Source organism: Hippoglossus hippoglossus, chromosome 15, assembly GCF_009819705.1.
Source record: "Hippoglossus hippoglossus isolate fHipHip1 chromosome 15, fHipHip1.pri, whole genome shotgun sequence".
Lineage (NCBI taxonomy): Eukaryota > Metazoa > Chordata > Actinopteri > Pleuronectiformes > Pleuronectidae > Hippoglossus > Hippoglossus hippoglossus.
This window is the reverse complement of record NC_047165.1, coordinates 19,449,005-19,463,578: the sequence shown is the minus strand read 5'-3', so window position 1 is coordinate 19,463,578 and position 14,574 is coordinate 19,449,005. Positions and strand designations below refer to the sequence as shown.

The window sequence follows — 14,574 nt, the reverse complement described above, 5'->3', positions numbered from 1 at the left end:
ATCTGTTTTCAGCTTTTTACTTTAATGGATCGATTCTGACATTTGTTTAAAAATAAGAAGAGAAGGATCTGTTTCTTCTTTGTTTTAAAGGCAACCAGATAAACAAAGATGTAAATTATATGAACTGGTATAAATTATATGAATTAAAACTATCTTTTTTTTGTTACTATGCCCGCTGCATCCGTTGTGAGTGTGCAGTGTCATCTTACAACCACTAGATGGCGACAAAAGCCTTTGTCTGTTAACAGCGTGTTTTTCTTCATGCAGTTTTAACGTCCAACAGAAATGTTGTTCTCTGAGACCACAACTCTGAGATCTGCTCATTGATTAAGTTGGTAGTATGACTCCTTCAGGCTTTTTCTGACCCCAGAGTGTGTTTTGAGACGCTGTTATCAGTCTCCTGTTTACTTTTAAAGGGGAACTGATTTCGAGAGTGCCTGTCTCCTCCTGCTCCTCCTCTTTAAACAGACCACACACACACAAGTTGTGTAAATCACTCTGAGTTGAGAAGAGAGTCGGTCAGACCACCAGAGAGACCACAGGTACAATGGAGAAATCAGCCGAGGGACCAGCCAAGAAGAAAGTTGTAGCAGTGGTGGGAGGTGGTTTGGTAAGACAAAGATTAAAGTGAATTATCAAGCTGCAGATCTTGACTTTTGATTTCTTTAGTTTGACATTTACTAAGGCTAGTGTCCTCTTATGAAAGGGACAGTTCCTCTTAAATGGGAGGGGAAAGTGAGACTTATTAAATAGTTAGCAGATCATTATTTATGTGTGGCAGTGTCAAATTCACAGGATTGTCCACATTCCTCTTCACCCCTTCAGGTTGGAGCACTGAACGCCTGCTTCTTTGCCAAAAGAGGCTTTGAAGTGGAAGTCTTTGAAACCAGGGAAGGTAAAGCTCTTCAGTTTCCTCTCTAAGTAACTCACACATCAACCCTGTCTCATAATGCATCCACACAGCTTCATAACTAAAACATTCTTCTAAGACGTCTTGTGTGCTTTTGGTCAGATATCCGCCAAGCCAAAGTTGTGAAGGGGAGAAGCATCAACCTGGCTTTGTCTCACAGAGGCCGACAAGCACTGAAACATGTTGGGATGGAGGAGAAGGTGAGCTCATTGGATAGTTAAGTACGGTAAAGTAAAGTGCATATGAGGTAAGAGGTTCTCTCAGGTTGGTATCATATAATAATGTAGGTCATCCAATATTCCTGTTACATGTAAGTCCTCTCACACCCAACATTGATGTACTGAATCAGGGCAGACGGGTGGAAATCTGTTCACCCGGTTTTTCATCTTGCAGTTCACAATTCTTCTTTTCCCTCTGGAATTTAAGGTCAGCAGTCTCTTTTTGTTGGGCCACATTTGCTGCACTGAGCATGTTATGCACGCCTGAGAACTCTGCATCAGACCCTCTTTCTTACACTTAAGTGACTTTTCAGCCTGAGAAAACAAGGTTTTAAAGGTTTAGGAGTTTATATACTCTCAGAGATAGATACTGAGTACTATCTGGACTGTCCTTGACACAATATCATTTCTTTCCACTTATGATTTATCCAAATCCTTAAAAAAAAGAGTCAATGCAAATTATGAACTTATACAGACTTATTAATTCTAAAGGGTAATAAATGTCAATTTTGATCTTCTGTGGTTATTTGTTTTTCCTCAGATTATCTCACAAGGAATTCCCATGCATGCAAGAATGATCCACTCACCGAGTGGGAAACAGTCCCCGATCCCTTATGGCAAGAAAGGCCAGGTAAGCTGCTATTGGTGTAACGTAAGAAAACATTTGATCAAATTTTTAAAAGTCTCTGTTTTGTATTAAACACTATAATACCCAGGTAGTCAGCAGTAAGAATGTGGTATAACAGTAAGACTGGTACATTGTCAGCATCTCCACTGTTTAATAATGTAAGAGATATTCTACTGCATAATGTACTGTGTGGTTGTAAGGAAACATACTCTAATAATTGCATCACGTCGACTGAGTCACTCTGTAAATGAAATATTGACTATATACTTGACTTCATATGAAACAACAAGGGCATGTTTGTAAGCACACAGTAACAGACAGACACAGTATGCATGAACACACAGAGATGTAAAATGACTCAGGAATTCACAGAATGATGATCAGTGCAAGTTCCAACTTCGTCACGGTGACATTACAGTAGAAGTCCGACTAAATTAAGGTTTGTCACATTAATAAATGTGTTTCTGTTATCTGTATGATTAGTTTATCTGCAAATACTTGTTTTGCATTACACTGCCCCAGTTTCGTAGAGATTAGTCAAACACGGATTTACATGATTAAATAGAATAAAAATATACAAGACAAACTGAGTACTTGGGGAGACAGTAAGCAGAGAGCATGAATCCAAGAGGCTTCCTGTTCTCATTTTAAATTAACAGTGTGAAGATGAAGGACTCACAGAGCTGCACTTTAATTGATTGTTCTCCTTTCAGTACATCCTGTCAGTAGACCGGGCCAACTTGAACAAACAGCTGCTAACAGGTACGAATATTAATAGCGATTTAGAATTCGGTCAACATTGCCATGGGTTATTATGCAATATCACAGAATGTGTGATGAAATAACCAAATTGAAGCCAAACTGGAAAAGCAGTTTAAATTATCTATTTTTTAAAAAGAACAAACACTAAACTGACTCATGGTCCCTCCCAGGCACGCACCCCTGTATGTTAACCTGATGGCCATTTAACATGTCGGTCACATGTGTGAATAAGCACCTGAGCCACAATAAACAGGCTGTAAATGTTACGATGTTACCAGGTCGCACTGAGTAACATTTCCATAACACTGTCAGCACACTCCAAGAATGAGTTGAATGCCATCAGGTTTACACAACGGCCGCAGCAGCACAAGGTGAAATGTGTACGGACTGAATGAGAGAGATTCAATGCACATCTTGTAATGTCACTGCCTTTCAACAGGACTGAAAATACAATTAATAATATCAATAAATTATATATTATATCGTATGAAAAACCCAGTTGTAAGTTATTGAGAAGATTCCTCTTATTCAGCCTACAATTTTACCCTGACTGGGGCAAAAAAAGGTTTACTTCCGATTTTCATATGTTTCATTCATAGAATATCTGGCATAACAATTTCCAAACAGCATGCAAACTACCAGAGATACAAGAAACCCAACTTAAAGTCCTGTCAAAATTTGCCCAATGATTTAATGGATTTACTATTTTAGGGATTATTAAAGTAACACTATGTGAGTATCACTGTATTCTGCTGCTGCGGCCACAAGTTGTGGGATAATGTTAAATGTTTGAACATAGTGTGAAGCACAAGAGGAGAAGAATCATAGGATGTGACCGAAATTATCAATTTCCTCAAAACACAACGGGATACAAAAAAAAGTGTCCACAGCAGGTACTGTTTTCAGTTTCAGTTCTGCGAAGGTTCACATCTCAGTAAGGATACATAAGTGTCCAAAGTGAGTGAGTGATGTAGTAGCTCCCATTAGCTAACAGTGGCTAAAAGAAGCTGACATTAGCTCTTGGCTCAACCAGACCAACTAAGACTGTAGCAGTTAACTGTCTTTGTGCACTGAAGTTGGCAAAATTGCAATTTATTGCTTATAAATCCAACTTTTTGTTTGAAGAGGAGTAACTTTCATAAGTTACATCACTTAAAAGTGTTCCCTCTTTACAAACAGCATATCATACAGTAAATGAACACATGATCCCTGAGAGCCTCAATCAAGTGCTGTGTCTGAATTCTCAATTCATTCTTAATTCATGAGCTCTGCACTAAGCTCTAAGTTAAAACACATAGCCCCCCCACACTTCTCCAAAACTATCTCTTGTAGTGAGCTGAGTCTAATCCTCTATAACTGATCGTCCCTGTGCGTTAGCCTCATGCCAGGCCACTAGGATGCAGTCGTCTTTTCAGGGTAAAGGGATTAAGGTTGGCCCAACGCCGATGGCTGACAGTCAACCCCATGTTGAACCCAGCGTATTCTTCATCGTCCCATTGTTTCACATCTAAGCCAATTTAGTTGACATCTGCTGATACTAAAAGAGATTTTGCCTAATATTTAATGAAGTGCCTCTGTATATGCTTGGAGACAATGTGTGACAGCATGGGTCTGTCTTTAATTAGATTGTCTGAGTGTGCTGACAGAGAGGCTGATTGTAAAGCTGTCGCTCTTATCAAGGACAATCCAGCCTTGTGGATTGAACACTGAGATAAAGAGATTATGTGTGACAGGCTGAACATCAGTTTCCCAAAACCAGGCACTCTGAGTTGTGCTCATCAGCATGTGTTCATTCCCCTTCGGTGGGGGGGCTGATTTAGTTGTTTGCTGACAGCCTGTGTCACAATGACATTTTATTAGAAATGGGAAAGTCTCCTATATATTTGTCCTGTCATATTAAACTTCTTGTGTTATATCATTTGTGATATAAGCTCCTTTTGTAACATTTTACTCCCACAGAGGCCGAGACGTATCCAAACACAAAGCTGAACTTCGATCACAAACTGCAGGACTGGAGCGCTGAAACAGGGCTAATGACCTTTGTCAGGTAAATAGTTACCGATCTTAAATGTGTGCACCCTTGCACTCGCAGCCCCGCACACACTCACAGACACACACACACACGTGTACATAATATATGAGGAGGGTAATCCAAGCGAATGATCCACTCATTTGGATTCTTTGTTTTGACTTTATTGATCAGGTGTTCCTCCATGTAAACACACATGTCCTTGTATATGTTAACTGCAAGAGGCCCGGTTGCTGATAAAAAAAAAAAAGTAGCCTTTGAAGCCTTGTGCGATCGTCCTTGAGAAGAATGTGCCGCACAATATACAACCCAATAACTGAAACACGTCCAGGTCTTTTTAGTCTTGGGAATTAGTGAATCAGTGTAGTGAATTATTAGCACAATATGCAGGAGCACAAACTCCATTTCATTTTATTGCCATGTTTTAATTGAATCCAGCCTTATCCAAAAGGCGTAAAAATCCATTTGACCTGCATGATGTCACTTCGATTTATTTATTTATTTCTCATGCCCGGTGGTCCAAGCTGTACCTGCGTGGGTAAAAATGTGGTTCGGAATGAGTCACTGTGCTGTTTTCGATGCAGTGAACACTTTAATGCACTTTAATTTAATCAGGGTTGGTGCGAGTGTGCCTCGAATCCAAATGTCACCCCAGCGAGAACCTTACACATCGCGGGCACATCCTTCCCCCTCCCCTGTAGTTGAAATGTGACGGCTCATATTTGTTCTCCCTAGCTTGTGTAATTAAATGTTCACGGAGATGCTGCCGCGATCATCAGCTTCTTTCCATAGTAACCAGGAAATGTTCTGAGATAGCCATCAGCACGAAATAGACCTCCTTTCTCCCTCATCTGGGCTATAATTGTACCTTATTGATTTAAATCTAATAACATTTTAATGAAGGCTGAGAATATCACAATTTGAAATATCAGATTAATTTTGTGACACATGCTATATTTAGGTTCAGAACTGTTGTACAGTGGTGGGCAGACACAGTGTGAAATCATTTTCAAATGATTCAGGCATGTGCGCAGAAAGAAAGCATTGTATTTAGGAAAGAAGAAATTGTCAGATATACTTTATCCATCTACAAATGTGTTGGTCGCTATGCATGTTTTAATTTTCATACGATGTATGAAGCTAGTCATTGCACTGTAAAACACTGAATTCACAATCTACTCAAATAGTCAAAATAACATTTACCACCATTGTGATCACTATGAATTGTTTTTTGCTTAAATTATCATTCACTGTGGAGTCTACACACTATGAATTGGAACGTAGGTTATGCAGAGGCTATAAGATAATAAGATGTACATGTATGTCAATCTTAAATTTGGGCTTGACATGTAGTTAGATATGAATGTCCCTGAGCGTAGACACTACAATGTACTGTTGGTTGGTCCTTTATCTGTAACCTGACCTTGGGTACTGCTTAGAGAGAGAAGGGATAATCTGTGGAATTAGACAGGCACTATTCTCCTGTACAGATATAATATAACATACAATATACATAATATATACTGGCATATACAGTAATGTGTGAGGATGGTCAAAAATTCCTCAACACTATGTTGGTTGGTAGAGCCACCACTTTAGTCCAGACGAGGAATAGACTGCATAAAAAGTTGGAAACTTCCTTACACTATCCAGAAATGAAGCCGTAATATCCCTGACACGAATGCCACCATCTAGCGCCAATGATGCGATTTGGTGCCAATGTCTGTGCTGAGTCAATCTAAGCTGTCAATCATGATGATTCACTCAATTTTTACAGCATCAAATAACTAATTGAAACCAAACTTAGCAGAAAATGAAACCCTCAATGAGAACAAATTACTTGAAATGATCTTTGACCTTTTTAGTTTGGTCCATGTCCCATCCACTAACAAGTCAAGACCACAAATCTTTATTATTCCCGAGGGGCAATTTGTTGGATATGGAGGTGGCAGTGTCTATGACCTATACTGCAGCTAGCCACCAGGGGGCAATCAAGACGCTTTGGCTTCACTTTTTCATCATTCCATCCATCTTTACATACAGTTTATGGTCCAGGCTGAAATATCTCATGACTTTGATGGATTGCCACAAAACCTAAACATCCACTGTCCTTAATGGATAAACGGCAAAGACCAAGGCAATCTGCACAGTTTTCTTCTGGTGGCAGATTGCCATTTTTAGTTTTGTGTGAAGAATTTCGAATTAGTAAACACATTGAGGCCCCCCCTCAAGATGAGCCTCACAGAGCCGACAGCATGACAAATCCTTTTTGTAATTACAAAAAGTCAAATGTTCAGGGACCCAGTTCAGACTTAAGTGGTGTACAATGCTTAATGTAATAACCTGCTCCACCTTGGAGACCAGGACTTTTGCACAACTTCATAAATAAATGATAACTTAGACTAATGTTTGGGGTCTGGAGTAATTCAAAGAATTACACTCCGCAACGTTGCTTGTGGACATCTAAATAATTGGAATTGAGTTTTAAGCAATCTGCCAACACCAAACAGCCTTATGAAGTCTGCAAGGATCATTAGATACAATGATCGGGTTCCAAGAAAATATTCAGATGTACTTAATATTGAGTTGAACAGATGCACCAGCATTTCCACTCGGGTCATTAATGTGTACTGAGCCAGGAACAGTGTAAGATATCAGTGCCAATATTTAATTCCCATGTAACTCCAGGCACCATGACAGAAACTATGTTCATGTGGCACATCAGACTGCATGTGGAGATGTTGGGAATACTAATGTCTCCAGCCTGAATGAGCTCTTCAACACAGTCAGCAAATGCACCAAGCAATATAGTGCTTTTATTGTTGCCATAGAGATTTAGAGGTACAATCATTATCGCCAACATGGCTCAGAGTGAAATGACTATGAATGAAAAATTCCAATATCATTCAATGATGCAGCTGTAGTGTTAAAGTGACCATTAACATTTTACCAATTTCTTTTTAGATTTAACTTTTTTTAATCTTCATGTGAAAAAGATATTAAACATATGTGTGGGTAATAAAATTGTTTCGAAATAAGAGTAAAAACAGTAAGACATGAGAATCCAAAACGTCAGTGGCCTAATTTCCCACTGTAGAAGAAAAGTAAGCAGCAGCTATAAGTGAACCCCAGCTGAGGAAGAGAAGTTTTCTGTTTTTCTCAAGTAGCCAAGTGTGAGAAAGAGATGCTCAAACACAAAGCGTTCACTCTGCATTACTTCTGTGTCTGAATCAAACCCAGAGCAGCACTTAATATATTTAAATGCATTAATGAGGAAGATGATGTACACACCTCAGTGTCAGCCTGGGTTGCAGGTGCAGGGACGTTGGTGCTAAGAAATATAATAAAGATCTGTGACTGAAATATTGCCTTTTCTCTTCAAATAATTTATTATGTGTGGGATTTTTTTAATATCCTGGATCCCCAGGCTGAGCATGAATATAATTAGCTTTTAAATTAACTTAAAAGTCTTGAGGTATTTCACTTACATTTGTGGCAGCTATGGCTCAGGGGCCAGAAAGGGTCTTCCACTAACCAGAGGGTTGGTGGTTCAATCTCCGTCTTCCCCCATTCTGTGTACCAAAGTGTCCCTGGGCAAGATACTAAACTCCAAATTTGTTGGGTTGTGACGGCTGTGAAAATGCACTGTATGAATGTGTCTGAATATGTGTGTGAATGGGTGATTGGCAAAACTGTACTGTGAAGCCCTTTGAGTGGTCATCAAGACGAAAAAAGCTCTATATAAAAACAGATCGTTTACCATATTCAAATACATGTTGAAAGTGCAGAGTAAATTAAAGTGAAATGTTCATGTTGCTGGTATGGTCTCCAGATCAGATGGATCCAAGGACCAGATCAAGGCAGACCTGATTGTGGGCTGCGATGGAGCTTTCTCTGCCATCCGCAAGCAGTTCCTGCGTCGCAGCCGCTGCAACTACAGCCAGACGTACATCCCCCATGGCTACATGGAGCTCACAATGCCTCCCATCGATGGAGAGGTCAGTGCTCCTCTGTACAGCGTCTCTTTGTGTTGTTTACTGGAGGTGAGGGAGATGCTGCTTGTAGCACACAAATGTTTCTTAGACCCACTTTCCTCCCCTAGTTTGCCATGAAGCCCAATTATCTGCACATCTGGCCACGGAACACATTCATGATGATAGCTCTGCCCAACTTGGTGAGTGTAAATTTTGTTTTTCCTCTCTCTCCTGTTTTATTTTTGTAGCTGTACTGTTTTCCCTAACTATTCAAGGAAATGGAGCAAAGACGCATGTTTGTTTCGTGAGGTTACTACGTCACGTACTTTGTCAACCACTATCTTGTTCGGACACACGCAAGCATTACAATCAGTTCAAAAACACAGAGCAGGATCGACCTCTGGGATGTCCTCATACAGTTAATTAGCCTCATTTAAAGGCACTTCATAGCCAGTAGAGGCTTAATCATCACAAATCGTGGTCTGTGAAATGTTTCAGCTCCGGAGGTTTAACCTAGATTTAACACAGCAGTCGTGTCCCCCCCATCTGACTTCTCTCTGTCTCTCATGTCCCTCTTAATCCCTCAATGATTTGTCATGCCTGGCCGACTCAGCACAGCAGCGTTCACACTCTTCTCTGAGACCAGGTTAAGGCAGCTGAGTTTGAGGAGCATTCACACTGTCACTCAATGCCCTAGTTCCCAGTACTGACAGACAGAAGCACCTTGCTGCTGTGGACACCATGGTAACAGAGGAAGTGCTAAAAGGTCCTTGGGGAGGACTTCTGGATTTTGATGGATGGCACCTGCTCAGATGGGCTGATAATGACACACCTACAAACTCAGTGAACTTTCATCCATCACATGCACTGGGTGGGGATTGGATTTTGCAGATCCTTGAAAGCAATTTCATTCTGCATTCAAATGCCGAAATAATGGAATATACTGCATATTAATGGGAAGCAGTGTGTACGCAGGGATGCTTCTTTATTCGTGAGTGTTCATTCTTGACCTTGGAAGAATTAATCTCTATAAATTACTCACAACGGAAAACACACTCACTCTAGCTGTAACTTTTTTGCAATTTAAATTAGATGCTAATACTTATGTACTTTTGCTTAAGTACAACATTGAATGCAGGACTTTTACTCAAAACGTCATTATGCCTGGTACAGCTCAAAGGCTGTATAAAAAAAAATGCACCACATGACAGTTCCCCAAATGTGGAGCCATATTATCTTGGTTGCCTCCTAGTGGCTGGCTGCAGTATGGGTCATAAATCCGGCCTCCTCCATGTCAATGAATGGGACATACCCCAAACACCTGAAATAAATGTAAAAAATTGAAAGATGGCTTCTTTCATTTTAAGACACATCATCCATCTTCATCTAGGCTCACAACTCAAGTCTTTTTTGGGGGGGGACAATGACCACAAATGACCATAAAGACAATTCTCAAATTTAGCAAATTTATCTACATTACCCTATAACTTTTTATGACACCATTATTCTATAAAAGTTGTACACGTTGTTAATGTCTCGTGAGGCAGTGAAACATATAGTGTAGTCTAATGTATTAGGGCTTTATAGGTGTTATGTCTTTGTGTAAATAAAAACGACTCTATTTAAGTATGCCACAAAAGCTTGGAGAGCCAATATCGCTGCACAACACATTATTTATTATGATCTTTTTTTTTCCAACTTAGGACAAGACATTCACCTGTACCCTCTTCATGCCCTTTGATGACTTTGAGAAGATCACCACAGGAGATGAAGTCATTGAGTTTTTCCAGAAGTACTTCTCTGACACCATACCACTAATAGGACTGTAAGTGCCCCCTGCCTTTATCTCTTCATCCAACCTGCCAAGCTATTTCAGCAACATTTTCATTCCCCAGCTACTCCAGTCACATCCAGCGCCACAATCCGTGAAGTGTGAAATTGCAGACTTGCAGCAACATGGCTTTGTGCAGTGAAGTTTTTAATTAGAGGTGAACTGTATGTTGATGGTGGCGGTCAGATAGCAGAGGCACGAGCTGCAGAAACGCTGCAGGCTCTCCTTCATTCACTCACTCACTCTTTGGGTAGACTTTATTTGAAGTGCTCAGGCGTTAACAATTGAATGCTTGCGTTCCTTCTTCCGTTTGGCTGTTTAAATTAATCAGAGCAGACAAAGCATGGTTGTTACAGCTTATTCAGATGTGACAAACGCTTTTGTAGTAAACAAAAAGTCAGTTCAGTTCAAAATGCAACTGTCAAAGTAAAGTGCTCAAAGTAAGTTTGTAATTGTTTTGTTTCTACTTGTGCTTCGCAGTGATGCTCTCAAGAGGGATTATTTCCGTTTGCCTGCGCTGGCCATGGTGTCTGTAAAGTGTTCGCCGTATCACATTGGAGACAAATGTGTCCTTATGGGCGATGCAGCCCACGCAGTGGTGCCTTTCTATGGGCAGGGGATGAACGCTGTAAGTAACTCAACTCAACTGAAGAGAAGAAAAGAATCAAATGAAGACTTATTCATTTCATTCCTGCCTCATAGGGCTTTGAGGACTGCATTGTGTTTGACGAAGTAATGGATCAGTTCAATGAGGATTTCAGTAAGTATTTTTTAATTCAAAGGCCCTGTGAAATTAAAATACTGTACATTTTCCCAGTTTTATTCCCGTTGTTATCTTTTGTTAAATACCAAATATATGCAAAAAAAATTATATTGTACTGTGTTTACATCAAAACCTCATTTCCATCACTGTCCGAATCAGTGGTTAAAATCATAGTCATAGGCAACGGTGGTGGCAAGAAGTCCTCTAAAACAGAAAGTAGATTAATCTCAAAGCTGCTAGCTACTGTCTGGCACAGGGGGCATGAAGCTCATTTAGCGCTAATGACTAATGTAAATGTCAAACAACATCCGTGACAGTTCCCTTCATGGCTTTGTCTTTCTACAGAGAACCTGTAAATGCAGAATCAAATTGAACTCTGACTTTGGGGATGGGGAATTTCAAATGAAAAAGATAAACAGAGACTCTGAGGATTGGGGGGTAATTCTTGATGTTTTCCTTTGTGTATCTGCGCAGGTGCTGTACTGCCTGAGTATACTAGAGTGCGAGTTCCAGACGACCATGCAATTGCAGACCTGGCCATGTACAACTACATTGAGGTAATGCATATTTATTTAATATGATTCATTTAACCTCCATCTGTCTGACTCTGTTGAGGCCTCAAAATCCAAACTTAAAACCAAACAAACTGGGTTTGTTTGCTCCCTCAAGCATATGAGCGCCCAGGCTGTGTGCCTTGCTCTCCCTTTCTCTCTTTCTCATTCCAGTTCTTTCTTATCCCCTGTTCTCTCCTTCTCACCTCCTTTTGCTCTCTGCGGGTTTTCTACCTGCAGAGCTGTAGAGTCTGGAGTTTGATTGCAAGCCTCCCTTTGCCCCCATGTTCTTGCTCAACACCTGCCGCTACAATTACTATTATTCTAATCATTACTATCATTATTATTAACGATTACTCTACATCTCTGTGTGAATCTTGGCATTGAGCAATGTTCTCTTTCCTGCTGCTATTTGTTTTCCATACCCTGACTTTACTGGTTTGGTTCAGCCGCAGCAGGAAGCCGCAGCAGGAAGCCGCAGCAGGAAGATGTTTTTAACAAATTAAGACCCACTGTACCCCTTCTGCTCAACAAATAGTGGACACACAAAGTGTAGTTGCTGAATGTAGTTTAGCATTAAGTAGCTAAAGAGCCAGATGTTTTTCTTAGCAGTGGGTTGAGACCAAAAAGGAGCTAAAGTGGCCACTTTGTGCTGCCATGTTGCTAACCAATTCTGCTTGATTGTTAATTATTGGGTGATTGTGGACCTGGGAAACTAAAGTGCCTGAAAGATCAAATATAATCACACTTAAAAATTGTTTTTGATATTTAAGTGTAATTTTGAACTTTCTTGGCATTTAAACTGAAAAACTTTAAAAAAACACTTCAATTGATAACACCCAAATTATATATTTTTTCAAATTTAATGATTTTCAAAGGTATTCTCCACTTATAATTGAAGTACCATTTGCATATGAGGTGTGGAGAAAAGCCATTAATTGTCACAAGAGGGGTCATCTCGTACTGACTCCAATTATCAGTGGATATTTACACCTGACAGCTGGACAGCTAACCAACCATCTGCACATTAAAATGTGTGCACAGTAATTGGTCTCAGCACTGTTGTTATTCTCACAGATCTTAAACCTGGCCGCAGCCCTTTGTGTTAACTTAATCCTCCGTTATTGCATCTAGACCCAAGAGAGCAGAGGAAACCATGTGGCCTCTCTGATACAGCAGTAAGATGTATTTTATGGCATTGTATCACAGCTGGTTCAACTTCACTAACACATGCACTGTTTTGTTTTGTAGATGCGAGCACATGTGAACTCCACATGGTTCCTGTTCAGAAAACATGTTGATGACTTCCTCCACTTCCTCATGCCAAAGACAATCATTCCACTTTACACAATGGTGAGAATCCTAATAAACTAAATATTCCCAGACACGTCGCTTTGTCTACCACAAGATCTAAACCATTCTCTGTCCTTCACTGTCTGCAGGTCACCTTCACTAGGACAAGATACCACAAAGCTGTGGAGCGCTGGCATTGGCAGGACAAAGTAAGGGCACTATTGTGTCATCTTCCCTCATGCATACACTTAATTTTTTGTGGGGATGTTTCATATCTTTGAAGAGCTTAGTACTGTAATTTGGGACTCTTTTGAAGTCGCCGTATTATCAGCAGCGAGCATGAAAGGTGGATGAAGCTCTGACTGGGGAAAATCCACTCGATTTATTCTGCCACAAAAACAGTTCTGCTCCACCAAGAAAAAATGTCTGATTTCTCCCACTTGGCTGTATGAGCCACTCGGTAGTTGGCACTTTGCTGGAATGTCGGATGTGACCTGTGAATATGAACATGTAAGAATGTGAGCATACTGACATTAGCATTAAGCTTTCAATTTTCCAAATGTTCTCGTATAAGTTTAAATACCCAACTATAGCTTTATATCATTTCCTTCTCTCAAAATGGTAAAAGGTTCTATAGGTTACCTCGGAAGTAATTAACTAGAATGTAGAGATAGAACAATGATGCCTTTTTCTTACAGAACCTTCATATGAATTTATAGCAACATATAATTTCCTTTCTATGAGTGGGACTTGAATACCAGTGTTACCAAGGACACAGTGTAAATGATTTCAGTCATGATGTGCTTTCATGCATCTGCAATGGGATTCATTCACAAGGCCAAAGGTTTGAGGAAAGAAATGTGTTTGTGTGCATAACACTGAAAAGATTTCTTTTAAATTGATTTCACAGGTGATAAACCGGGGCCTGCTGTTCAGTGCTACAGGGGCTGTTTTGGGAGGCTCCTACCTGCTCATTAAAAATCCTCCCGATATCAACAAGCTCATCATCCCCGCTGAGAAACTGTGGAACAAGGTTGTGGCCCTCAGGACCTGACATACTCTGATCTGACAGACAAGTGTTAAGACTGGACTGATTAACACAAGGAGAAACCGAGGGGGTCTTACATTTTAATTAGAGTGTGATTGAGTCTTCTTTTTCAAAATGAAGGCTCGGCTGGGCAAATTAATTTCCTGTAATCATGATTGTGGTAAATTGTCATAATGATTGATTATATTATTTTACAAGAGATTAACAGCATTTAACTTATAATGGTTTGAATGAAGGGAGTCCAACCGTTGATCTTTTCAGTCTTTACATTTGATTATTTTCATTATTGGCACAACCTTTAATGTGAAAACAGTTAAGTGTTAAACTCAGGGTCACAGGCAGGATATATGCTACATTTATGAGTTTATATTAATGCTTTTAAAAGAATTGCAAATAAATGTTCCAGCACATAAACAGTCTTGTTTTTTTTAAGTTTTCTTTCATCCTCTTGTTCTATTTTTCAAAACATCTTAACTAAACAACGTAAAATTACAGCCTTTTGGGCAAATATCACACCTTTTAGCAGTTACTTATTTACAAATGTAAAAGTTACAAAGCTACATTAGC

The 14,574-nt window shown here is 39.8% G+C and overlaps 1 protein-coding gene across 1 annotated transcript; it reads left to right on the top strand.

The window, feature by feature from the left end:
* Positions 1-495: 495 nt before the first annotated feature.
* On the top strand, positions 496-14,146 carry LOC117775832 (kynurenine 3-monooxygenase). The gene is made up of 15 exons (XM_034609320.1): positions 496-610; positions 826-895; positions 1,013-1,110; positions 1,670-1,759; positions 2,470-2,518; positions 4,478-4,565; positions 8,380-8,545; positions 8,650-8,721; positions 10,225-10,346; positions 10,833-10,980; positions 11,055-11,112; positions 11,590-11,672; positions 12,918-13,019; positions 13,109-13,168; positions 13,870-14,146. Exons 1-15 carry the CDS (start codon positions 548-550, stop codon positions 14,011-14,013), a joined length of 1,413 nt encoding a protein of 470 aa, XP_034465211.1. The 5' UTR covers positions 496-547; the 3' UTR covers positions 14,014-14,146.
* The last annotated feature ends 428 nt before the right edge of the window (positions 14,147-14,574 follow it).

Coding starts and splice junctions, on each gene's coding strand:
- LOC117775832 (XM_034609320.1), top strand. CDS start 548: ATGGAGAAATCAGCCGAGGGACCAGCCAAGAAGAAAGTTGTAGCAGTG. Junction 10,981..11,054: donor ATGGGCAGGGGATGAACGCT/GTAAGTAACTCA, acceptor CCTGCCTCATAG/GGCTTTGAGGACTGCATTGT. Junction 11,673..12,917: donor CCATGTACAACTACATTGAG/GTAATGCATATT, acceptor TTTGTTTTGTAG/ATGCGAGCACATGTGAACTC.